At 48.2% G+C, this 26,853-nt stretch overlaps 1 protein-coding gene across 3 annotated transcripts in view; it reads left to right on the forward strand.

Annotated features, from left to right (window-relative positions):
• LOC115549011 (low-density lipoprotein receptor-related protein 8) overlaps positions 1–26,853 on the forward strand; it is a 92,291-nt gene that overhangs the window by 55,410 nt on the left and 10,028 nt on the right. For all 3 annotated transcript variants that reach the window (XM_030363988.1, XM_030363990.1, XM_030363989.1), the window contains exons 5-14: positions 3,721–4,125; positions 6,381–6,503; positions 9,001–9,123; positions 12,905–13,024; positions 14,160–14,285; positions 18,485–18,656; positions 19,723–19,950; positions 22,192–22,310; positions 22,942–23,081; positions 26,626–26,767. In XM_030363988.1, the coding sequence (XP_030219848.1) occupies positions 3,721–4,125; positions 6,381–6,503; positions 9,001–9,123; positions 12,905–13,024; positions 14,160–14,285; positions 18,485–18,656; positions 19,723–19,950; positions 22,192–22,310; positions 22,942–23,081; positions 26,626–26,767 (1,698 nt within the window). The remainder of the gene's footprint in view (positions 1–3,720; positions 4,126–6,380; positions 6,504–9,000; positions 9,124–12,904; positions 13,025–14,159; positions 14,286–18,484; positions 18,657–19,722; positions 19,951–22,191; positions 22,311–22,941; positions 23,082–26,625; positions 26,768–26,853) is intronic.

The raw sequence follows: 26,853 nt of genomic DNA on the forward strand, positions 1-26,853 counted from the left end.
TATGTATTAAGTAGTATCTGGGGCATCTATGGGGAAAATGTATTAGCACGTCAGCTAAGGTTGAGTAGCCCAGCTGCAAGCAAGGATATAAAGGCACGTTTTGTTAGGTCAGAGCTCTTGCTAATATTTTACGTATTAAGTGTAAATTAAATGACTCATGTGTGTTGGAAAGGAACCTGTCGGCTGATCTCTGGCAGGGAGTCTTTAGGGATGTGCGTTTGTGTGTGTGTGTGTTTGATTAGTGCTTGGTATTTACCCATCGCATATTTAAAATAAGTTTTGGACGGCATCAGCAACAGCGTTAGATGTACCACAACTTCTACTGGAGAAGGATTTCCAGCGGGGAAGGCGTTGTATCCCCTCTGTGGAGCTGAATATGTGCATCGGCAGTGTGGAAGCTTTGAGAAATACCTTCAACACTTTTTTTTTTTTTTACCTTACCGGACTCTCCTCTTACGATAATAGTTACTTTGCCACTGGCAAACTACTTTTCGTTTCATTTTGCTAATGCAAACATTAGCCTTTCTTGGCTGCTCGCAAGACAAGGGAACAATTTAGTCTAATACTTTTCCCCCGCGGGTCCATTTATTCAGCGTACCCTTCTCCCTGCGCTCCGATGGAATCAGCCCATTTGGTTTTTAGGAGTCAATTGGACCCATCTGAAACCAGAAAGCGATTAATATTTAGTCTGTATGTTTATTTTGTTTTATCTTCTGTCCTTATGTTATCCAGCCTGTTTTTGTTGTCAGTGAAGAATATTTTGATATTTCTCCCCTAGTTGGGCTTGACAAAACAGTCCTTGTGTGTTAGTGTGGGTCACTGCTGTGTGTCCCCCAGCTTGTTGCTTAGTAACGGGGAGCCCTTGGTTCAAAGGGGCTAGCAGCTTAGCTTGTATGTTTCCGCTTACTGCGTTGACCTCACATTAAGAAAATCTAAAATAAGTACGTCTGTCTACACAGCAAGCCGAACGGCAGTAAATCCTATGATTGCGACCATAACATATAATTAGCTCAATATGTGTCATAATTACTTTTTGAACACTATTTTGCTCCAGGGCCAAATAACTCAAATGGAAACATATTGAAAAACAGCCGGATTAAACGGTAACAAACAGCCAGGGTAAATAATTAATCATAACACGGTGCTTGTAAGCACAGAACAGAATATACCCTTAAAGCCTTTGGGCTAACAATCAGCGCTGAGTGCTTAAATGTTGCGAGTACGGCCGTGTGTAAACAAAGTGCATCTTTCCGTCTCCAGCGGAGCAGGTAAACTAACGTACATCTCTGATCACCTGCTCCTCCCAGTCTCGGCTGTTTACCTGCTTTAATTATTCACCTCTGGCTGAACATAAAAGAGTGCACGCGGTGTGATATCGCAGATGAATTAAATCCCTTTAGCAGGTCTCAACGTGAACTGCCAGCCCTTCCTCGCTTGCCTTCGCTCGGCGATGTTAAGGACGTCACGTGTGATTCATGCGGCGTGCACGCCCCCCAACAACCGTGAAATGTAAAGCTTGAAGCGCTGATGCGTGGGCTGTGCATGTAGGAGGCCAGCCGCCCGGTGAGGTTAACATACGGTACGGCGGTATTGTAATTAACAAATTATGTGTCGTGACGTTCGTTAGCTTGGTACGTGCAGACAGTTGACGTGATGGGTTTCCGATGTATTGTTTCATCATTGTACATTTTTTTCTTTTAATCATTTTTCCACAGCTACTTAAGATACAACCACCGGCCCATTAAATGCGTGGTTAATCACTGCCTACATTTCCATTTAATTGTTATTGATAACATCTCAACGCTAACTCGCTACGCTAATCCATTTAGCATGTTAAGCATAGACGTTGCTGTTTGCATGCGAAGAAAGGTTAGACTAGAATCCATCATTTATATTAGAAGCCATTAGTAGAGAGCATAGTGTGGTCATGACTCATGGTGTTGACTCCCAGCCGAAACGTACTGGGTTCGATCCCCTCAACATCAGCAGTCTGCCTGCTCCCTGATGACATGTATCTGAATTCACTTCAGTTGCTTTGGCCACAGTAAACACTATCGCTCCGTTCCCTCTCTTTGTCCACAGTCGCTCTTCTAAACAGTTGACTTTTGTCAGTTGGCTGCTCCGCCCCTGCCTCCGTTGACCTGTTGACCCCCCCCATATGCTGAGTCAGGATGAGTCGTCCAGAAGACAGCAGCGAGCTGTGGCAACGCTGCCAAGGGCAGGGGAGTCAGAGCTCCCTGTGGGTTATTGTATTCCTCTCAAACACCCTCCTCCTCTTCCTCCTCTTCCTCTCTGTGTCTTCCTCTTCTGCGGTGGATGATTTAAACCACAGCCTTCCTGCGCACACCGGGTTATGAAGGGAAAAGGACAGAGATGGTTGGAGGATGAGGATGAAAAGAGCGAGAGAGAGAGAGCTAATATGTATTCACCTGTTAGCCCTGTAGAGCAGATATGTGCACCGTGACACGGAAATTGTCAAGATGCTGGGTCGAAACAACAGTCTGAGCAGATGTTATTGGAGAGAGAGAGAGAGGGAGGGATGGGTTTAGCAGAGAGATGGAGAGAAAGGGAGGGAGAGAGAGGGAGAGGAATGGATATATCAGAGAGAGAAGAGCGAGAGAGAGAGACACAGAGAGAGAGAGAGAGAGAGAGGATGGGTTTAGCAGTGAGAGTAATACCAAGATGCAATCTGTGACGGCCTTCGGTACTATCTTTCTTTTCAGAATCTGATTCTGTTTCAGACATTTTGCAGAGGCTAATGCTCCTAATCTGGAAATGATGAAAAACACAACTCCCTCCATGTGGAAACACACACAGATGCACATGCACACACACACACACACATACACCTACACACGCGCGCACACATAATTGCATATACGTTCTAACATACACCTTTGATGGCAGCATCTATACACATGCCGCAATATTTTAAGATTCCTTACAATATTTTCTCTCTTCTCTTTACCTGTCGGTCTCTCTCGCAATCTCGTTCTCATTATTCCACGCTGATAATAACTGATGAAATCTGATTCATATTTCTCTGCTCGCTGCGTAGCAAAGACATCTCCTGAAGCCTCCCGGTCTGTGTGACCGCAGGAGGGGCGGGCGTGCTGTTGTTCCACCTCACCTGGGCACGGGGAGCAGAGTGGCGCCGGGTCTGAACCAATGAGAGACGGGCGGAATGGAAACCGTCCAATTACGCTTCCCCTAATGAAGCCCTCTCGGACTACTTAGAAATGACTTCAATTCAAGCACATCAAGAGCCATGTGCTTGAGGCTCCGGCTTAATTGAGGGAAACTAAAATGTTAAGTTAGTTTGTTTCTGGAATGACCGCCCTGGGCCTTCGGAGCTCTCTCGTTTAAGATACAAACAGAGAAAAGATTGTTCCGGAGCCCCAGCAGGATTTATTTCAGTTGGTTTGGTTTGTTATTTTTTTTGTGTTGTCTTTGCGTTTAGCAAACCCTACCTGTAGGCATTCATTTTAGAAGTACATCATCCACTGTAAGTCCCCTAAGAAACAAGCTTTTCGCTATTTTGTGTGTAAATTCTGCTTCATTTAATTAATGTTGTCCTGTGAGGCAGAATGAAATGAACTTGAATTCCAACGACATGACGGCATAACGATTATCTCTCTGTGTCCCTCCTCCTCTCGCCGACGCTACGCTACACCCGCTATGCTACGCTACGCCCGCTATGCTACGCTACGCTACCCCCAGACGCCAAGGCCTGCCCCCGCGGCGAGTTCATGTGCGGTAACCGGAAGTGCCTGGCGAGCGTGTACGTGTGCGACGGAGACGACGACTGCGGCGACGGCTCTGACGAGCTGAAGTGTGCGGCGCAGATGACCTGCGGGCCGGACCACCTGCGCTGCAACTCCACCGAGTGCGTGCCGCTGATGTGGAGCTGCGACGGGGACCCCGACTGCGCCGACGGCTCCGACGAGGGCCCGGCGCGCTGCGGCGGTGGCGGCGGCGAGGGGGGCGGGCCCCCGTACCCCACGCATCGCCGCGCCAACTGCACGGCCGGCGAGTTCCGCTGCGCCAACGGGGAGTGCGTGCGCCTGGCGTGGAAGTGCGACGGCGACCCCGACTGCAAGGACAAGTCGGACGAGCTGGACTGCCGTGAGTCGCTGCCTTTATTCGTTTGTTTCGTGTTTCGAGTTATTCGTCAAATTCCGATCTCTTTGTGTCCGCCTCTCTTGGATGTTTTTCTAGAAGGTTCCCCGTCGGTTCTAGACTGGTCGTTTTTTTATTTATGTTTTTGCACCTGAAGATTCGTCTTTAATGCTCAAAACCCACCCACAGTGCCAGTGGTGGTCGCCCGTTTCAGATGATAACACATCATATTAATAATAGCCCATCTTATTAATAGATCATACTACAGTATCATCATCCATAGCCCATTAGGGTAGTTTCTATGATACATCTGTTTGCATTATATATGTTCCATAAACCTTCATATGGGATACTCTCTGGATATGAATGATTCATCTGTGATTCACCGGGTCTCAGATTTGATCCACCCCAATAGACACAACTCTTTCATTCTGGTTGACCACACACACACAAACGCACGGACACACACACACACACACACACACACACACACACACACACACACACACACACACACACACACACACACACACACACACACACACACACACACACACACACACACACACACACACATACACACACACACACACACACACGCACACACACACACACCATTGCAACCTCCTGCTGATGTAATCAAACTGCAGCATACAAATGAGGTCAGAGAGTATCACAACACGGGTCCTTCTGTCTCCCTGTTAAGCAGACCACACCGCGGAGACCATCAGCCTCTGCTCTGTTTACAACCCGACAGTACTTCACACCCGCCCCTCTCTGCCCCCCTCTGGCCCTGCTGGTCCCCGTCTCCTCTGAGGACTGGTCTCTGACGGGGAACTCGTGTGGAGAGGGAGGCACGGTGATAAGGCCGCTCTTCCCACCAGCACGTGGAAGGGGAGCAGGTTACCGGCCTGTGGTTGGCTCTCTCCCCTCTCCACAAAGCCTTTGATGTCTCCTCTTTGTTCGTTATGAAGACGATGGGCAGCGCAGCACATCAAACCCGTCCGCTCTCACTCTCTCCTTCATCCCCCGTCATAAAACAGCACTGAAAGCCGTGATGGATGGCTCATTCAGCCAATCGGATGGCTGCTTTTACTGAAGGTAGCAAGCGGCAAAGTCTGGCGGGGTGGAAGGCGAGGGCCGTCCCGGTGACCAGGGGTTGCTAGGCAACAGATGAATGTCCTTGACGGCAATTTGGAAAGCCCTTGGAGGGCGCGTAGCGGGGTGTAGTTAGTGGAGGCCTTCAGGGGCACAGTGAGCGGCCTGTCACTCTCACACCACCCTGGCACCAATAGGTGTAACACACACACACACACACACACACACACACACACACACACACACACACACACACACACACACACACACACACACACACACACACACACACACACACACACACACACACACACACAAAGCAATCACATGCACGCTCATTCACACACTCACTGACACCCGCACACACACAGGCAAACACACAAGTACAGGCACGCACATGAGTGCGCGCACACACACACACACACACACACACACAGACCCAGAAACACACACACGCTGAGTACTGGTGTGTCTGGACTATTACGATGCGGAGCCTGCTGTGAAACTCATCCTGGCTGCCCGACAGCGACCTGATAGCTGTGAATAACTGCCCCTGCCGGCCGTATCTAGGTCCCTCTGCTCTGGACCCTTCGCCTCCATACAGGGGAGCCACCAGTCGGGGCATAATGCCGGTATAAACACCTACATTGGCCTCAGTTTTGTGGATATTGAAAGTAATTCATCACGTGCCCCTGAGATAAATGGTTTGGCTCCGGGTTGTACCAGCTGCCTGCTAGGAATTGATTACACTGTTGGGATCTGGAATACAAAGTAAAATATTGTTTAAAGCCGGGACTTTAAATGCTTTTCTTAATCTGCATTGGGAAGTTGAAGGTATCAAATTGATCAAACTCTGTCTGTGTGTGCTTTTGTGTGTGTGGATATTGAGAAATCATTTGTAATTACTGCATGTGTGTTAGTGTGTGTGTTTGTGTTGAAAATTGTGTATGTGTGTTTGTATGTGGGTCGTGTGCGCCTGCGGGTGCGGGCGTGTGGATTCTAATTCAAAAGCGTGTGCTCTTTTAGATTTGGCAACTGATTTTCCTAATAACTGTGTGTGTGTGTGTGTGTGTGTGTGTGTGTGTGTGTGTGTGTGTGTGTGTGTGTGTGTGTGTGTGTGTGTGTGTGTGTGTGTGTGTGTGTGTGTGTGTGTCCCCCTCCAGCCCTGTTGACGTGTCGTCCAGATGAGTTCCAGTGCGGCGACGGCTCCTGTATCCACGGCACCAAGCAGTGCAACAAGGTCCACGACTGCCCCGACCACAGCGACGAGAGCGGCTGTGTCAACGGTGAGCTCCGTGCTATGAAAGGAGCAACGTACATTCTCTTAACTGCATTTCTAACCAGTGGCCGCTGAAAGCGCTTCCCAATATTGCCTGACGCTCACCCATTCACGCACACATTCACACACCGACGGCAGCGTCAGCCACGCAGGGCGACAGCCAGCTGGTCAGGAGCAGTCAGGGTGAGGCGTCTCACTCAGGGACACCTCGGCACTCAGCTAGGAAGAGCCGGGGATCGAACCAGCGACCTTCAGGTTACCAGCCGACCCGCTCTACCTCCTGAGCTACTGCCGCCCCTAAATTCAAGTTATTATTAATATTAATATTAATATTAACAGTAGGCAGAGTGGGTCATGAAGTGCAGTTGGGATACAGGACCTGACCTTTAGGAGGGCGGCCATCCAATTAAGCTTTGCACTTCGTTACATCTGCAATCTGCTCTCCAGCGGGCAAAGCAGGACATTCAGGACGTTGGCTGTTTGATGGGGTTATATCTGCGGCAGCAGACGTATTTTGTTGCAGGCGTATTTTTCGAAGTCGAAGGGCGATTGGTCGTTCGACTCCTTCCAAATGCTGTTTTCATTGATACTACGACCCCTAACAGTTTAGTTAGTTTGTTTACTGTCTTCTGGAGACGAGCAGCAATGGCGCCTAATCAAGACTAACATCTCCCCTGATTCTAGCATTGGCTCCGTCCACAGAAATGCATTTTACGCCCTCTTCCTCGAGCGGTGTACTCCGCTTAACGCGGAGCGAAAAAGTAATAAGCCGATGAACAACGGACAGCTGCAAAGAGTTTGATGAAGAAATATCTGAAAACTTTTGACGTGAACGGACAGCGGAAGTCCCGCCCTCTCATGGCTAAACCTATGAAACGTAACCGGACATCCCGTCTTCCGAAGCACGCCCGGAAGTCCCGCCCCCTCTTCAATAAGGATCCCCCGGCTAGGAGTTTGCGCCACTATTGCAATGTGGAGGCTCCATGGTCGCCATGGCAACCAGCCGGACTGTCACTCATCGTTACGGGCCCACTGACTCAGTGCTTCCCCCTCAGCAGCGCCGTCTCGGCTCTGCTGAGGGGGAAGCCCGTTTGTGTTCTGTGCTCGTCCTCCTCCTCCTCCCCGCCCCCGGCTGCAGGCGAAGGCCCGTGAGATAGCGCTCTCTGTTTCCTAAACGTTAGAGAAAGACAGAAAGAAACGCCTCGTCAACCCCCGCCGGACAGCGTGAGACACGGACACGCCGACCCAGACACAGTTTGCATTCCACTTGTTTTCCTGCTTCCTCTTGTTTCACGCGGCGCTCTGCTTCTCTCGTCGTCTGCTGGTTCCTGTAGGGCCTTCTTCAGCTGCATGCCCCCAGCCCCCCGACGCAGTCCCTATGACCTCATGCACAGAAGGAAACGGTTCCACCTCAAACGTGTTGCAGCCACTAAGGGACTAGACGCTAACTAGTCCTGTGCCTCATGTAATGTAACTAAGTGACTAGACGTTAACTAGTCCTGTGCCTCATGTTATGCCACTAAGTGACTAGACGATAACTAGTCCTGTGCCTCATGTTATGCCACTAAGTGACTAGACGATAACTAGTCCTGTGCCTCAAGTTATGCCACTAAGGGACTAGACGTTAACTAGTCCTGTGTCTTGTGTTGCAGACTAGATGTTATATAGTCCTGTATCTTGTGACTAGATGTTAACTAGTCGTGTGTCTTTTGTTGCAGCCATTAAGTGAATAGATGTTAACTAGTCCTTTGTGTTGTGACTAGACGTTAACTAGTCCTGTGTCTTGTGTTGCAAACTAGTTGTTAACTAGTCCTGTATCTTGTGACTAGATGTTAACTAGTCGTGTGTCTTTTGTTGCAGCCACTAAGTGAATAGATGTTAACTAGTCCTGTGTGTTGTGACTAGATGTTAACTAGTCCTGTGTGATCTGGCTAGATGTTAACTAGTCCTGTGTGTTGTGACTAGATGTTAACTAGTCCTGTGTGATCTGACTAGATGTTAACTAGTCCTGTGTGTTGTGACTAGATGTTAACTAGTCCTGTGTGATCTGACTAGATGTTAACTAGTCCTGTGTGTTGTGACTTGATGTTAACTAGTCCTGTGTGATCTGACTAGATGTTAACTAGTCCTGTGTGATCTGACTAGATGTTAACTAGTCCTGTGTGATCTAACTAGATGTTAACTAGTCCTGTGTGATCTGACTAGATGTTAACTAGTCCTGTGTGTTGTGACTAGATGTTAACTAGTGCTGTATCTTGTGACTAGATGTTAACTAGTCCTGTGTGATCTGACTAGATGTTAACTAGTCCTGTGTGTTGTGGCTAGATGTTAACTAGTCCTGTGTGTTGTGACTAGATGTTAACTAGTCCTGTGTGTTGTGACTAGATGTTAACTAGTCCTGTGTGTTCTGACTAGATGTTAACTAGTCCTGTGTGTTGTGACTAGATGTTAACTAGTCCTGTGTGTTGTGGCTAGATGTTAACTAGTCCTGTGTTGTGTTTCAGCCACTAGGTGTGAGGGCCCGCTGAAGTTCCTCTGTAAGAACGGGGAGTGCATCGACAGCAGCAAGGTGTGTGACTCTGTGAAGAACTGCAAGGACCGTTCAGACGAGCCAAAGAAAGAGTGTGGTGAGTGGACCCACTGGGTCTCCCTCCATGTCACTCTCTCTCTCCATGTCTCTCTCTCCCTCCATGTGACTGTCTCTCTCCATGTCACTCTCTCTCTCCATGTCTCTCTCCCTCCATGTGACTGTCTCTCTCCATGTCACTCTCTCTCTCCATGTTTCTCTTGCTGTGCCATTCACTCTCTCTCTCCATGTTTCTCTCTCTCTCCATGTCACTCTCTCTCTCCATGTTTCTCTCGCTGTGCTATTCACTCTCTCTCTCCATGTTTCTCTCTCTCTCCATGTCACTCTCTCTCTCCATGTCTCTCTCTCTGTGCCATTCACTCGCTCTCTCTTGCTCTGTCCGTTCAATTCAAAAGAACTTCAATAATTGGCCTGGGAAACGTAAAGTTTCATTTCCTCTTGCTCTATCTGAAGCTCGCACACACACTGACAAACACTGACACACGCACACGCACGCACGCACAAGCACACACACACACACACACACACACATATACAAGTTGACACACACACACACGCTGCACACACACATGCACAAACACTGGCATACTCTACACTGACACGCGCACGCACGCGCACACACGCACGCACACACATGCTCACACACACTCATTCCATTTCATATACCCCTGGTGCATGACGTTTGAAGATTATAAAAATAAACCCCTTTGAACTTTAAAGAGTTTATCGATTGCATTATGTATGGTGTTCTGCTGGTCGAGCAGTTCTCCTCCCTCTCCCTGCTCTTCCCTCCTGTAGCGATTTAACATCCACTGGAAACCGCCGTCTAACCTGGCAATTACTGAACTTGTGCTTTTGCCAAAAAGTGTGTGTCTGTGTGTGTGTGGGTGTGTTCCTTTTGCCTCAGCCTCATTTAACGAGAGTGTAACTGTCGATGAATTCAGCGGCTCATGCAGCAGCCGTAATGGTGCCCCCCCCCCCTCACTAAACTCAAAGACTCTTTTGTGGCGCCGTGCATTTCAGAGAAGCCTTCTGTAATTAGAAGCAGGCTCTGTTGATTACGGGAGTCATGTTCGTTTGTGCGCATCCCAAATACTAAGACTTGTACTCCTCTCATGCCGTCCCTCTCACCCTTTTGTTTCTTTTACTTTCACTTTGTGTATCTGTTTTCTTTTTACTTTCTCTTCCAGTCCCTCATTGCTAGTCCGACCTCGTCCGCCTCCTCCCACTTTGATTTTACACTCGGTGACTACAGAGCGCGCTCGTAGGCGGACGACCCGCTATCTGTCTTGACTCGGCGCGTAGCGCTCTCTACACTTACATTATTCCATGTCACAAACCTCCCCCCGACAGACCCACACACACACACACACACACACACACACACACACACACACACACACACACACACACACACACACACACACACACACACAGCTACACACACACACAGCTACACACACACACACACACACACACACACACACACACACACACACACACACACACACAGCTACACACACACACACACACACACAGCTACACACACACACACACACACACACACACACACACAAACACAGCTACACACACAGCTACACACACAGCTACACACACACACACACACACACACACACACACACGCACACACACACACACACACACACAGCTACACACACAGCTACACACACACACAACCACACACACACACACACACACACACACACACACACACACACACACACACACACACACACAGCTGAACACACAGACAGAAGAGAGTTTTTATTCATCACTGGCAGACGGGTGATCAGGTGTCTGGAGTCCTACGTGGGGAGACTGCAGGGCGGAGAGAGGCTCTCGCCGCTCCGCCCGCCCCCTGCTGCTCAGCGCCTCCGCCCGTGTCATACATCACATCACACACCTCTCACACACACACCTGCACCTCTCCCACGTACGCATCACACACACACACAGCCGCGCGAACATCGGTTGTGGTGCTGCGAAAAAATAACACACTCCTACTCAGCTGTAGGAGTGTGAGGTGTAGCGAGCGGAATGTTTGGTGGTTATTTTGGGGGAGGAAATTACTTCATGCCTCCTCTATTTTCCCCCTTCTTCCTCCATTCCTTTATTTCCTTCTCTGTATCCATCTTGCTGCGGGACAACAATAGAAACCTAGCCCATCATTCTTGCCCTTAGTCCTTCCAGCAGTTCTTGTAGTCATGCCTTTTATTGGGGTTACAGCACTTAAGCGAAAGTTGTGAGAGTTTGTTCAAATGCTTTTTCCAACCTTTACTTGAATGCTCCCGTTTCCTCTTAATACTAGCAAGAATGACCTTGCCTCTGATTTCAAAGGTCACTGTAGCTGAGAGAAAAACAGTCACCTTGTGTAGGCGCTCACACGTGTGTGTGTGTGTGTGTGGGTGTTTGCGGTTGTGTGTGTGTTTGTGTCTGTGGGTATGTGTGTGTGCGTTTGTGTGTGTGAGTGACTGTGTGTGAGAAGCAGCAGAGTGAAATGTGATGTTTGTTTGCCCAGGGGATCTGTAGAGTGACCTCTAAATCACGAGCAGCCGTCTGAAAAGCTGTTAGGATTTTAGCCAATGCCTCCCCGGGGTGCTGTGTGTGTCAGCAAAACAAACGCTCCCATAGTGGTCACCGGACATTCAGAGAGATGATACATATTTATTGCTGTTTACTCAAAGCCACTATCACCGCGGAGAGATGAGGTTAGATTGGCAAAGAGAGGAACTGAAAGTGAAAGAAAAAGTGGAACTAAGTGCACTTTCTGACCTCACTGCCATGAGGTCAGATTCACTGAACACGAATTGCTTTTGAATGCCTAAAAAGTGGGATTCACCTAAGCTGTTCCCCGTCAGAGCTCCTGCTTACAGTGCAACCCCAGAGCACTTCTCTCCCAGGAGTCCCTCTGCAAGGAAGCAAAAGCAACTCGGGTTTCTGAGATGAACGTTGACCCAAAAAGACATCCATCGCAATAACTCTTTCCTTTTGGACTCATTCATGCATTATTCCAGTGGTGAAGTACAACATGCAAAGATTTCATCATTAAACACAGCTGATTACAAAACGAAACCACAGTGTTGCATGCATTGAAATCCACTATATTATGATCATTATTGTCCTGTAAATGTAGGCCAGCCATTACCCTGATGCAGTGGGAGTGGGGCCTGGAGTCACGCCGCGGCGACCAGTGACGGATGTGCCAGCGCTGCGTTTGTCTAATGAGTAGAAACTCCTGCTGACCTTTTAGTATCTTTTGCCTCTGAGGGGCTAATGAGCCGCAGAGAGGGAACGCTTGCCTTTAGTCCTCATTAAGGTCACCTTAATGTGGGACCTACGTCGCGCTACGAGTCCTGCAGTCGGGTGGTTGTCGGTGTCACCCGGCTTTACATTAGCCGCAACAACACGTTGACATTCAGGGGCTTTTCCTGTCGTTCTTAAGATGTTTACATTTAGTATTCATTGCATCATCCTATTTGTTGTTGATTTAGCAGGATGTACTGTTCCAGAGACTGTAAAACCAATGTCTCTCTCTCTCCGTCTCTCTCTCTCTCTGTCTCTGTCTCTGTCTCTCTCTCTGTCTCTATCTCTGTGTCTCTCTCTCTCTCTCTCTGTCTCTGTCTCTCTCTCTGTCTCTGTCTCTGTCTCTCTCTCTGTCTCTATCTCTGTGTCTCTCTCTCTCTCTCTCTCTCTCTCTCTCTCTCTCTCTCTCTCTCTCTCTCTCTCTCTCTCTCTCTCTCTCTCTCTCTCTCTCTCTCCCTCCCCCTCTCTCTCTCTCTCCCCCTCCCTCCCCCCTCCAGGGTTGAACGAGTGCCTGATTAACAACGGCGGCTGCTCCCACATCTGCACGGATCGACCAATCGGCTTCGAGTGCCAGTGTCCCGCTGGGTACCAGCTGCTGGACAAGAAGACTTGTGGAGGTAGAGAAGGACAAACGGACGCACGGACGGATGCATAATGGACGGAGGATGGATGAGGTCTCGATGGATGGATGGATGACGGACTGATAAGGGAAATGGGTGGAGGACGGATGGATATAGAGTGAGATATAATAGACTGATATATGAGATACTCTAGTCACTAGATACTGCAGCTAGATAGGCCTCCTGTTGATGGATGGTCTGGCAGTAGACAGACACTGTAGATAAATACGGTAGAGGATAGATACTGTTAATAGTAGCTGCAGATGGACGGATAGATAGAAGGGAGAGCCTGCCAGTGTTTAGCGACAGACTACTGTGTTAGTATTACTACTGTGTCAGTATCCATCTGTGTGTTGCGTGCCGATTGTGGCTGCCTCAGGGGGGTGAGCGCGTATGGGTTAACACATGGACCTCACACACACGCAGTATACCCTTCCCCCATTTTCATGCGACCCTTTTCACACCGTCGCTTTCACACAAATAGCAAAAGTCTGTTCTCTGTGAGAGTGAACGCTTCTGCTATTCTCAGTCCTATCTCCAACTCCCACTTGCTGCCCGTCAGGATGATGTATTCATCTATCGACGACGCCAAGGAGTTAGGGCGACTGCCTTGGCCGCAGCATTGTCATTATTTCAATACAAACATCCTCAGCCACCAACACGCCCACAGACATCTCTGATGCGTCTGCCGAATGGATGTCTTTATGTTGGTGTTCGTCTTTCTCTGTACGCCGTTCGTCCCTTCGCAACACCTTTTTTCACTTCTATTATCACACATACAGATAGACACTGAGCTTTCTCGGCATGGGGCTGAACAACAAAACATTTGCCTTCTACTTGTGTCTTCTTTTTCATCTTCTGCTTCGTTTTCTTTGTCTTCTTTGTCGTCTTCCTCTTATACTTCTCTCTTCCTCTTCCTCTCCTACTTCTACTTCTACTTTTTCTTCTTCATCTCCCTTTATCTTTCCCTTTTTCATCTCCCTCTATTCTTCTTCTTCTTCTTCTCCCTCTATCTTCTACTTCTACTTCTTATTTTCTTCTTCTTCATTCCCTCTATCTTCTAATTCTTCTTCCTCTGCCTTTATCTTCTCCTCCTCTTCCTCTGCCTCTTCCTCCTCCTCCTCCTCCACAGACATTAATGAGTGTGAAGACCCGGCAGCGTGCAGCCAGATGTGTGTCAACTACAAGGGGGACTTCAAGTGTGAGTGCTACGAGGGCTACGAGATCGACCCCGTCACCAAGACCTGCAAGGCCGAGGGTGAGTGGGCTGCTGAGCGGGGGGCTGCTGAGCAGGGGGCTGCTGAGCGGGGGGCTGCTGAGCGGGGGGCCGGGTGGCGTTTATCGTCTGCCCCCCTTCTCCCTCTTTACGTACCGAGGGGAAATTAGCTTTGGGGAGGAAGAAAGAAATATCAGTCCGATGTTTGGAGGGCTCCAGTGTGTTGAGTGTCTTTGATTCATATCCCAAAAGCTTCAAAATAAATACCCCCAAAAAAGAAAGCATAAAGATGGCTACATTACTAAATAGTCTGACAAATATATGATAGAATGATGTTTATCCACAAAACACGTCCCTCGCGTGCCGTGAGCTGGCTTGTTAATTTTTCAAAAATAAATCAAAAAGCCATTCCCATGGCAACTAGCATCTCTCCGGAGCTTCGCTCAGAGCGCCCTCCTCACCTCCCCGCCTGGCTGCTGAGGAGTGACCAGAGGACGAGCCGGCTGAGCCCTCAGCCTCTGACGCGGGGGGTGTTGATCGAGCAGAGACGCAAGGCCTGACCTCTACTGTCAGCTGGCTTCAGAGTAGTGACGGGGAGACGGCCTGCAGCCCCTCTGGGAGCTCGGCGGTCTCACCAACGGACGGCTGCTGGTTCCATCCCAGGCTTCCTTACTTAGAGAACAGAAGGAGCTGGCTCACGTGGTTTTAGTGTATGAATGGGTGGATGTGAGGCATTGGTTGTGAAGCACTGAGTGGCCACAGGTTAGCGCTGTATAAATGCAGCCCCTTTAGTTAATTCAATAATAATACTTCTGCTTATGCTACTACATTTAGGGCATTGAGCAGACGCTTTTACCCAAAGTAACCCCGGCGCTTATCCACACTTTCATGTCCCGACGGCGGAGTCGACCGCGCAAGGCGACAGCCAGCTCGTCAGGAACCCTTAGGGTCAGGGGTCGTGCTCAGGGACGACTCTTAGCCAACCCCACTACTACTACTACTACTACTACCACCACTACTATTACTACTACTACTACTACTACTACTACTATTACTACTACTACTACTACTACCACCACTACTATTACTACTACTACTACCACCACTACTATTACTACTACTATTACCAATTACTACTACTACTATTACTACTACTACTATTACCAATTATATTACTAATACTACTATTACTACTACTACTACTACTATTACTACTACTACTACTACTATTACCAATTATATTACTACTACTACTATAACCAATTATATTACTACTATTACCAATTATATTACTATTACTACTTCTACTATTACCAATTATATTACTACTACTACTACTACTACTACTATTACTACTACTACTATTATTACTACTACTATTACTACTATTACTACTACTACTATTACTACTACTACTATTACTACTACTACTATTACTACTACTACTACTATTACTATTACTACTACTATTACCAATTATATTACTACTACTACTAATTCTATTACTACTGCTACTACTTCTATTACTACTATTACTATTACTACTACTACTACTATTACTACTACCACTATTACTAATACTACTACTATTACCAATTACTGCTACTACTATAATATGATATCAATAATAATACGTCAAACATCACTGAGGAATACATTTTCTCTTCCTTTCCTGTCAGTTGAACAGCGCAAGGAAGAACAAGCAGATTAACTTGTTTGTTTGGCTGCGAGGTTGTTTATTTGCCATCAGAGTTCAATCGTCAAATGTAATTATCCGTTTAAAACAGTTTTTGGAACCGACTCATAATTAGGTTAACGTTGGTCTCAGAGCTCCGGCCTGAAGACGTTTGGAGAGGAGGCCCTCTGAGAACCTTTGGCACTTTGTTTTCTTAATATGGGGATTTTAATGCCGCCAGCTGTTTAGCACCGTGCCTTTCCTCCAGCTTAATTAATATAATTACAACTCTGAACGCTAGTGTGACTAAATGGAAAACTGTGTGTGTGCGTGTGTGTGTGTGTGTGTGTGTGTTTGTGTGTGTGTGTGCGCGTGTGCGCGTGTGTGTCTGCGTGCGTGTGCGGGGATGTTCTCGGTTATCCTTTCTGTGTCATTTTATTTTAGCATTCTTCCTTTTTTCCGTCCTTCTTCATCTGAGCGTTTAAGGTCCACCACCACGACGCCGGTGTTGTGAGGGCAGCACCCGGACGTCGGCGGCCGTGTCGGTTGGGGTATATTTCCCGAGCGGGGACCGTCCCCGGCAGGGCCGTCCAGCTGGGAGCTGTTATCCCCCCGGAGAGGGGTCGGCCATGTTGTCATCGGAGCGGACAGTTCCTTTAGAGAAGGCGTCTGTTTGATAACAGGGCTCCGCGTCGGAGCTCAGGGCAGAGAGAGGCCAGAAGAAGAGGAGGGGGAGAGGGAGGGAGGGAGAGGGGAATAGAGGGAGGGTGAGAAAAAGAGATGGGGGGGTGAGAGTATATTTCATAAGAATAGCTTCATGTTCTACTGCCACTGGGGATGACCTGTCTGCTGCCGCTTAGCCTTTAATATGTCAGCGGATCAGAGAATAGAGGCTTATGCTACTTCTCCCTATGAATAATATAATATCAATAAAAATCTCATTCTAATTATACTTTAGCGAACCCTTCAGTTGGCTCAGCGGTCGGTTCAGCAGTGTCAGGTCAATGTTCGGATGTTAGCTTCAAGGTTGTTAAGCAGAGCAAATAACTTTGTCTTCTTGTTGTCTACGAAAGCCTTACAACGTGTGTGTTTGCGGTGTGTATGACAGTGTGGGGTTGTGTGTCTATATGTGTGTATGTATATGTGTGTGTGTTTGTTCATCCGCCCATGCATAATTGAAACATGTCGAGGTGCTGTTTGTATGCATGCGTGTATCTACGTGTGTGCATGTGTATGTAAATACACATGCCATTTGTATGCATGAGTTTCTCCATTCATCCACGTGATCCTCGGCGTCCTCTTGCGCACGTGTGCACTGAGGATCCAAAGCGTGCGCGCTCACGCTGAGACCCCCTGTGATCTGTACATTCAGAGGAGGAACGTAACAGTGTAGCGAGCCGTTTAATGACAACACGCAGACGCGCTGACCAACGCAGCCACTTCCCCCTGCGTCTTAATGAAGGAGTACAGGCTTCCCCCCGTGTGTGGAGGGCTGGGCCTTACACAACGCCCCGGTTCACAGTGTAGTTCTGTCAGGTGTACTGGGATGTGACGGCGTGGGGTTGTGTCCTACTCCTGGCCGATCAGCAGTAACACGGTTCAGTGTGTGGGCGAGGGGCTGGTGGTAAGGCTGTCAGAGAGGAACCCATTCCCCGTACCTGCTCCAGAACCACGGCATCTGAATCCACCTGCCCCTCTGGATGGAGGCGTCTGCTCCATCGTTCATACCTGAAGGAGGGGAACTCTCCCGGTCCGATGCATCTGTAGCTCTTCTCCTGGCCACTCGGGGAGTTTTATCGCCGGGACCAAATGTCAACATCCATCCTTCAGGCTTAATGGCGGCCGGTTGTGGTCAGCGTAGATAACTGACCTCATCAGCCTCTAGCTGGCTCCTCTCTCCTGTATGTCACCCATCCATCATCATCATCATCATCATTGTGTGTAAGCTACCCTCTACTTCCACCTCCATTCAAAGCAATCCGTGCTCCTGTTTATTTGTCAAAGCGTCTCCTCTCTGCGAAGCTTCGGTATCATCAATAATGTATAGATACTTATAATCCATGATTCATGTGTCAATTATCTCTAGGGCGTGGCTGAGTTATATCTCTGAATCCTGTTTATTTGATGTTTTATGTGTTAACCATGTCATAGTGGTGTTGTTTGGGGGGTTTTATCTACTTGATGAATCACAAGCAGTCACTATTCTAAAAATACAGAATCTTTGCTGCCGAATCAAAAGTGGTCTCAGTTTCGATGTGATGCAATCTCCTTCTTTGACCGATGCTTGATGTGCGCTTGTGTTTGTTTATTTACCTTCAAGGGAAGAGGGAATTAAAAGCCTAAATACTTCTTATCCTTGCAACGCTGCCTGACGTGTTCCTGTTTGATTATTCCCCTCCAAGGAAGAGGGAATTAAAATCCTTAATACTTCTAATTCTTTGACTGATGATGGACATGTGCTCATGTTAGTTAATTCACCTCCAAGGAAGAGGGAATTAAATCCTAGTTGCTTCTAATCCTTTGACTGATGTTCAACATGTGCTCCTGCGTGGTTCTTCACCTCCAGGGAAGAGTGCGTACCTGTTGGTCACCAACCGCCACGAGATCCGCCGCATCGACCCGGTGAAGCGCGAGTACACCCAGGTGGTCTCCACCCAGAAGAACGCCGTGGCTCTCGACGTGGACGTGGCCAACAACCGCATCTTCTGGTCCGACCGCTTCCACCGCAAGATCTACAGGTACGGCCTCAGCCACAGGACGGTGTAATGTCGGGTTATGTTGATGTCCTTTGTGTTAGGTTGTCTGGATACAGTCATAGATATGCAAACATGTTACCTTTTACCTTCATTGTAACACGGGGGACTTGGCGTCTGTTTCTCCCCAAAGTGCACTTGAGATAAATCACTAATCTGAAATGAGAGGTCAAGAATCATCCTCAAATCTAAAGAAACGGTGGAGACTGAATTAAAGTTGTCCCTGCTTCACGACGAGGTTGGCAAAGCGAGAGTGTGTGATAGGATGGCTGTAGGAGTCTTTGGGATATTTTGGAACATCTATAACCCAAACTGAGAGTCCCGCCCCCCCCCCCTCGGAGAGCAGCTCAGCTCCCGTTACACAACGGCTGCCGGTGATAACGGCCCCGCCAGGAGGCTGCCACTGGAAGGCTTCCTCCTGGAGACCCCCTGGCTGACCCCACCCCGCCGCTGGTGTCAGGGCGGGTCATTAGCATGAAGGGCCAGGTGCTGTCGCTCCTGATAAGGCCTTCCTATGCAGCGGTGAAGCTAACCTTCCGTGGAAGCCATTAACCAATCCACCCCCAAGGCTGCCGGTGCAGTGTGTGTGTGTGTGTGTGTGTGTGTGTGTGTGTGTGTGTGTGTGTGTGTGTGTGTGTGTGTGTGTGTGTGTGTGTGTGTGTGTGTGTGTGTGTGTGTGTGTGTGTGTGTGTGTGTGTGTGTACAGTGCACAGTACTATTTAGCCATTAATCTATGATTTTGATTAATCTGCCATCTTTCCTCTTCATCCCCTCCCATCCCTCCCCCCTCCCTCCTCTCTCCTCCTCCTCCTCACCCCCCCTCTCCCCCTTCGTACCTCTCTAACCCTCCCCATACCTTCTTAACCTTTCTTTACTCATCGTCCTTCTCCCCCCTCTCCCCTCTCTCCACCCCCTCCCTCCTCACTCTCCTCACTCTCCTCCCTCTCCCCTCTCCCCTCTCCCCTCCTCCCTCCTCACTCTCCTCCCTCTCCCCTCTCCCCTCTCCCCCCTCACTCCTTTCCCTCATTCTCTCTCCCCCCCCCCCCTCCAGCGCCTTCATCCAGGAGGCCAGTGAGCCCAGCCAGCAGGTGCCCCTGCTGCAGGCCTCGCTCCAGGCCCCGGTGGGGCTGGCTCTGGACTGGCTGCAGCACAACCTGTACTGGACGGACGCCGGCCACAAGACGGTGTCCGTGGCCTCGGTGGACGGCGCCCGCCGCCGCGTCCTGGTCTCCACCGAGCTCAGCGAGCCGCGCGCCGTCGTCCTGGACCCCCACAACGGGTCAGTGTGTGTCTGTGTGCGTGTGTGCGTGTGTGTGTGTTGATAAGGTAAAACGTTAGATCACAACTTGGGTCATCTAGGTTAGGATGTATACACTCATGGAATTGAAAGATGTCTGTCTGTCTGTCTGTCTGTGTCTGTGTCTGTGTCTGTGTCTGGTCTGTGTCTGTCTGTCTGTGTCTGTGTCTGGTCTGTGTCTGTGTCTGTGTCTGGTCTGTGTCTGTGTCTGTGTCTGGTCTGTGTCTGGTCTGTGTCTGGTCTGTGTCTGTGTCTGTGTCTGTGTCTGGTCTGTGTCTGTGTCTGGTCTGTGTGTCCGTCCTCCTGAGTCATTCCCCATCTCTCCAGACTGATTCATTCTCCCTGAATATGGTCTGACAGTGCTACTCATGTCCGGGCTTTGCCATGCAGATCTGGGGTGGTCATTCATTCTTTATATGAATTGTATTTATTTATTTGCCTTGTTCCGAGTGGACACAAGCGATACACAAAAATGAAGTATTGTGGATCCAAAAAGTATTGAGAGTTGACTTTTATTCTGGAAAGACTTTAAACGATATAACTTTGCACCTTGACTCTTCAAGACTAAACAGACAGAAATAAACCTGAAATGGATGCTCATTTATCACCATGGTGTCAAACGGTGTTATAAATACTGTCCCACATCATCGCATCCAATCTAGGGATCTTTGTATGAGCCAGCCACGCAGCCTAGAGATACGTCTCCCTACTCTGATGAACCGCGGCGATGATGAAAAGAGGGATACCAAAAATAGAACTTATCAGACCCAGATGTCTTCGTTGTATCACTGTTCCAAGACATGACTGCCGCGCAGAGTAGACCAGCACAGAGCGTCAACATCCTCATCCCAAACATTTAGGATCCCCTGAAGAAGCACATTCTCAAAGCCAACTGCCCCTTATGTTGTGCTTGGATTGGGGTTATGTTATGACTTCAACGTACTGGTCCAACACTCATATGATGAGCTCTCCTGCTCAGGTGTTGTGTGAATGAATTTGGTTAAAAACACCTGACCTGTTATGTGTAATGTTATGATTGTGTTTTGTCTAGATGAAATGTGATGTTATATGTAATGTTGTTTGCTTGTTTTGAGGTTGGATTACCTGGATTATTACCTTGATGATGTGTCATGTTATGATTGTAGTTCTGTCTAGGCTACATGTAATGTGTCCTGTTGTGATTGCGGTTCTGTAGGCTATGTGTAACGTTGTGATCGTTGGTTGTGTAGGCTATGTGTAACGTTGTGATCGTTGGTTCTGTCTGTGCTATGTGTAACGTTGTGATCGTTGGTTCTGTAGGCTATGTGTAACGTTGTGATCGTTGGTTGTGTCTGTGCTATGTGTAACGTTGTGATCGTTGGTTCTGTAGGCTATGTGTAACGTTGTGATCGTTGGTTGTGTCTGTAGGCTATGTGTAACGTTGTGATCGTTGGTTCTGTAGGCTATGTGTGACGTTGTGATCGTTGGTTGTGTCTGTAGGCTATGTGTGACGTTGTGATCGTTGGTTGTGTAGGCTATGTGTGACGTTGTGATCGTTGGTTCTGTCTGTGCTATGTGTAACGTTGTGATCGTTGGTTGTGTAGGCTATGTGTAACGTTGTGATCATTGGTTGTGTAGGCTTTGTGTAACGTTGTGATCGTTGGTTGTGTCTGTGCTATGTGTAACGTTGTGATCGTTGGTTGTGTAGGCTATGTGTAACGTTGTGATCGTTGGTTGTGTCTGTAGGCTATGTGTAACGTTGTGATCGTTGGTTGTGTCTGTGCTATGTGTAACGTTGTGATCGTTGGTTGTGTAGGCTATGTGTAACGTTGTGATCGTTGGTTGTGTCTGTAGGCTATGTGTGACGTTGTGATCGTTGGTTCTGTAGGCTATGTGTGACGTTGTGATCGTTGGTTGTGTCTGTGCTATGTGTAACGTTGTGATCGTTGGTTGTGTAGGCTATGTGTAACGTTGTGATCGTTGGTTGTGTCTGTGCTATGTGTAACGTTGTGATCGTTGGTTGTGTAGGCTATGTGTAACGTTGTGATCGTTGGTTGTGTCTGTGCTATGTGTAACGTTGTGATCGTTGGTTGTGTAGGCTATGTGTAACGTTGTGATCGTTGGTTGTGTCTGTAGGCTATGTGTATCGTTGTGATCGTTGGTTGTGTCTGTCCTATGTGTGACGTTGTGATCGTTGGTTCTGTCTGTGCTATGTGTAACGTTGTGATCGTTGGTTCCCTCCAGGTTCATGTACTGGTCGGATTGGGGAACGCCGGCCAAGATAGAGAAGTCTGGGATGAACGGCGTGGACCGGCAGGTGCTGGTGAACAGCCACATCGAGTGGCCCAACGGCATCTCTCTGGGTGAGGGGGGACGCCCGCTGGGCTGGGGGGAACCCGTGATTAGATGATGAATGAATGAACGAATGATGAATGAATGACGAGGCGGTGAGAGGATACGGCTCTGGGCCCTCATCGTGAATGGATGAATGAAGCAATGAATGAATTAACAAATGTTTTAAATAATGAATGATTTAACTAATTCTTGAATGAATCTAATTTGACTGAATGTCTGGCTCAGTGTGATCTCTGAGGGAGAGGAGACCAGCTCTCTGGTTGTGAAATGACACTAGGCCCTCTTATCTAGGCCCTAGATAAGAGTTGATTCAAACAACATGCTTCTGTACTTCATTGTTTAAAGTATGTGAATGTGAGTGATTGAAGCACCCTTACTGAGGGACTGGTTTGAAGTAGGTGACAGAATCAAGCTCTGCATTGTCTTTACAGTGTGAGCTGTGCATAAGGATTGATTCAATATGATAGGTGTGTATAAAAGGGACAATGTGACATTAAGGTGTAATCGATATATATCCCCTAATGGGATTTGTGGCATCAGGAGTATGTACTGTGTACATAATCAATTGAAAGCAAACATGATTGTAAGTTTGTGTGCGTGTGTGTGTGTGTGTGTGTGTGTGTGTGGGTGTGTGTCCAGACGTGGCTAACAGGCGTCTCTACTGGGTGGACTCCAAGCTGCACCTGATCGCCAGCGTGGATCTGAACGGAGCGCACCGCCGCACGCACCTGGCCTCCGCCCAGACGCTGGGCCAGCCCTACGCCCTGGCCGTGTTCGAGGTGGGGGGGGGGGGGGGGTGGATGGGGTTGGTGGGTGAGGTTGTGGGTGTGGGTTGTGGGTGTCTGAGTGAGGCGTTGGGGAATTGAAAAGGGCCTGATCCCGATCGTGACGGGTCGACTGCCGACCTGGTACTCCACGATCTAGTTCTGTAGAATCAGAATGGATACGCTGTCATGAATATGGAGGAATAAAAACATTGATAATGTACGGTAAAAAAAACTAAAATATTAATAATACCAGCAGCATTAAATATTATATGAATAATCTTAATCATAACCGTAATCCTAATTATACATTATTATTTGTTTTGTTATTGTCTTATATAATATAATATTAAAACCATAGCCAAGGCTGTCTGGGCAGCATCCAATGAGGCTCTAGCGCTGTACAATGGATAATAATATAATAATAATAATATATATATTAATAATAATGAGCTCTATGTGTTATGGTGGCTGTACAATGCTCTGTAATAATGAGCTCTATGTGTTATGGTGGCTGTATGCTCTGTGATAATGAGCTCTATTATGGTGGCTCTACAATGCTCTGTAATAATGAGCTCTATTATGGTGGCTGTATGCTCTGTAATAATGAGCTCTATTATGGTGGCTCTACAATGCTCTGTAATAATGAGCTCTATGTGTTATGGTGGCTGTATGCTCTGTAATAATGAGCTCTATTATGGTGGCTCTACAATGCTCTGTCATAATGAGCTCGATTATGGTGGCTCTACAATGCTCTGTAATAATGAGCTCTATTATGGTGGCTCTACAATGCTCTGTAATAATGAGCTCTATGTGTTATGGTGGCTCTACAATGCTCTGTAATAATGAGCTCTATTATGGTGGCTCTACAATGCTTTGTCATAATGAGCTCTATTATGGTGGCTCTACAATGCTCTGTAATAATGAGCTCTATTATGGTGGCTGTATGCTCTGTAATAATGAGCTCTATTATGGTGGCTGTATGCTCTGTAATATTGAGCTCTATTATGGTGGCTCTACAATGCTCTGTAATAATGAGCTCTATTATGGTGGCTGTACAATGCTCTGTAATAATGAGCTCTATTATGGTGGCTGTATGCTCTGTAATAATGAGCTCTATTATGGTGGCTGTATGCTCTGTAATAATGAGCTCTATTATGGTGGCTATACAATGCTCTGTAATAATGAGCTCTATTATGGTGTCTGTATGCTCTGTAATAATGAGCTCTATTATGGTGGCTGTATGCTCTGTAATAATGAGCTCTATTATGGTGTCTGTATGCTCTGTAATAATGAGCTCTATTACGGTGTCTGTATTCTCTGTAATAATGAGCTCTATTATGGTGGCTGTATGCTCTGTAATAATGAGCTCCATGTGTTATGGTGCTGCTACGGTACGGTGATCCTTCTGCAGCACTGAAGGAGGACGTTACCCTAACTGACTGCAGCGTTCTCTGTTCCTTTGCTGTGGTCAAGTTTAAGCTCTCAGCCCCATGATACACCACCCCTGTCTCCACCAGCACCTCCACCTCCACCTCCGCCAACATCCTCCCCAACAGCCAACGCCTCACCCTCGTCTTCATCGTCAGCGTCATCATCATCTTAATAAGCGTCATCATCTCATCATCATCTGTTTCATAACCCTCCTCTGGGAACACTGGTCTGACTGGGAGGCTGGCTAGGTATGACTCACATGGATGGACATGTAGAGAGCTGCCCAGAGCAACACGCGCGCACGCACACGCGTGCACGCACACACGCACGCACACACACACAGAAACATGACCACACATATACACACAAGCACACTCACAGAGCGCACACACCGTAATGGTGGGTGTTGGGCAGAAGCCATTCTTTAATGGTTGCCAGCATAAACCCTTTAACTGCATATTTGGTCTCGGGCAAAATAGCGAATCGGATGTGATTATGCTGCGGTGTGTGTCTGTGTAGAAGGTTGTGTGTGTCCGTGTAGAAGGTTGTGTGTGTCTGTGTAGAAGGTTGTGTGTGTCTGTGTAGAAGGTTGTGTGTGTTTGTGAGCATCCTAGTGTCTGAGTCCGAGAATAGGATGAGGTGAATGTGGTGTGTGTTTGTAGTGTTAAGTAGTGAATGCAATGGCTGCAGTGCAAATGATTTGTGCGTGTGTTTGTGAATGTGTGTGCATGTTTTCATTTCGGTCTATGTGTCTATTTGTAAATGTGTGCGTGTGTGTGATAATAGGTGTGTGGTGTGTGCATCTGTAAATGTGTGTCTGTTTGTGAAAGGTGTGGGGTGTGTGTGTGTGTTTGATAATGTGTCTTTGGTGTGTATGTGTTTGTAAATAGGTATGTGGTGTGTGTGTGTCTTTGTGTCTGTTAGTAAATGTGTGTGTGTGTGTGTGTGTGTGTGTGTGTGTGTGTGTGTGTGTGTGTGTGTGCCCGTGGGACCCTCACAGGCGGTCTGCTAACTAAGTGAATCTGTCCCCACTGAGTGGCCCCCCCCTGACAGACCGGTCCCCCCCCCCCATACTGCATCGGGGGGGGGGGGGGGGGGGGGGGGGTCTGTTCCCATGGCGATAAGATTGAAGGACAGCAGAGGGGGATGTAGACGTTAACGTCCTCCGCTGGCTTTACATGCTGCCCCTCACGGTCACTGGTCCACCCGGCCCATCGGGCCGGAGCCTCGCGGGGCCACAGGGAACACCGAGGGGTGGGTTCTTCAACCGGTGTGTAACACGTCATCCACCAGAACCACCCGCTCCGTCAGTTTACCATCGGGGGACGTCTGCAGATGGTGTGGATTGGTTTACAATTGATTACTAACTCCTCCTGACTTCACCAATCACGAACCCACGACTCTCCCGTTCTGGCTTCCTCTCTGCCTCTCTGTCTCTAACACTCCCCATCAATCATGTTCACACACACACACACACACACACACACACACACACGTTCACTGTTTAACGATTGGACGGTACGTTGTAAAGAAAAGCCCCCCCCCATGGCTCTGTCACGTTTCCCTCAGAAGCAATCTGCTCTGCAGAGAAATTCCCGTTCTGAACAAAAGCAGGGGCTGCTGGGAAAGAGTGCAAGGTTTTGCAAGATGTATAATTCAATTCAGCGTAATCAGCATTCATTATACTGTTGGCTCTGGTCTCTCCTTAACCTCGATGCTCTCTCACTCCCTTTCCATTCCTATCGCCCCTCTGCTCCCCCTCACTCTCTGACCTTACCCTCTCTCTCTCTGTCTCTCTCTCTCTCTCACTCTCTCTCTCCCTCTCCCTCTCCCTCTCTCTCTCGCTCTGTCTTTCTTTAACCCTCTCTCTCTCTCTCTCTCTCTCTCTCTCTCTCTCTCTCTCTCTCTCTCTCTCTCTCTCTCTCTCTCTCTCTCTCTCTCTCTCTCTCTCTCTCTCTCTCTCTCTCTCTCTCTCTCTCTCTCTCTCTCTCTCTCTCTCTCTCTCTCTCTCTCTCTCTCTCTCTCTCTCTCTCTCTCTCTCCCTCTCTCTCTCGCTCTGTCTTTCTTCAACCCTCTCTCTCTCTCTCTCTCTCTCTCTCTCTCTCTCTCTCTCTCTCTCCTCTAGGACCGTATCTATTGGACAGACAGGGAGAAGGAGGCCGTCTTCTCAGCCAATCGGCTGACGGGACAGGACATCCAGGCTCTGGCCGAGCACCTCAACGACCCCCTTGACATCGTGGTGTTCCACCAGCTCCGTCAGCCCCCAGGTGGGCGGGGTCCTGTGTGTGTGTGTGTGTGTGTGTGTGTGTGTGTGTGCACAGCCTTGTGTACTACCAATCTGGGCAGAAGTTGT

Source organism: Gadus morhua, chromosome 8, assembly GCF_902167405.1.
Source record: "Gadus morhua chromosome 8, gadMor3.0, whole genome shotgun sequence".
In the NCBI taxonomy this organism is placed as follows: Eukaryota; Metazoa; Chordata; class Actinopteri; order Gadiformes; family Gadidae; genus Gadus; species Gadus morhua.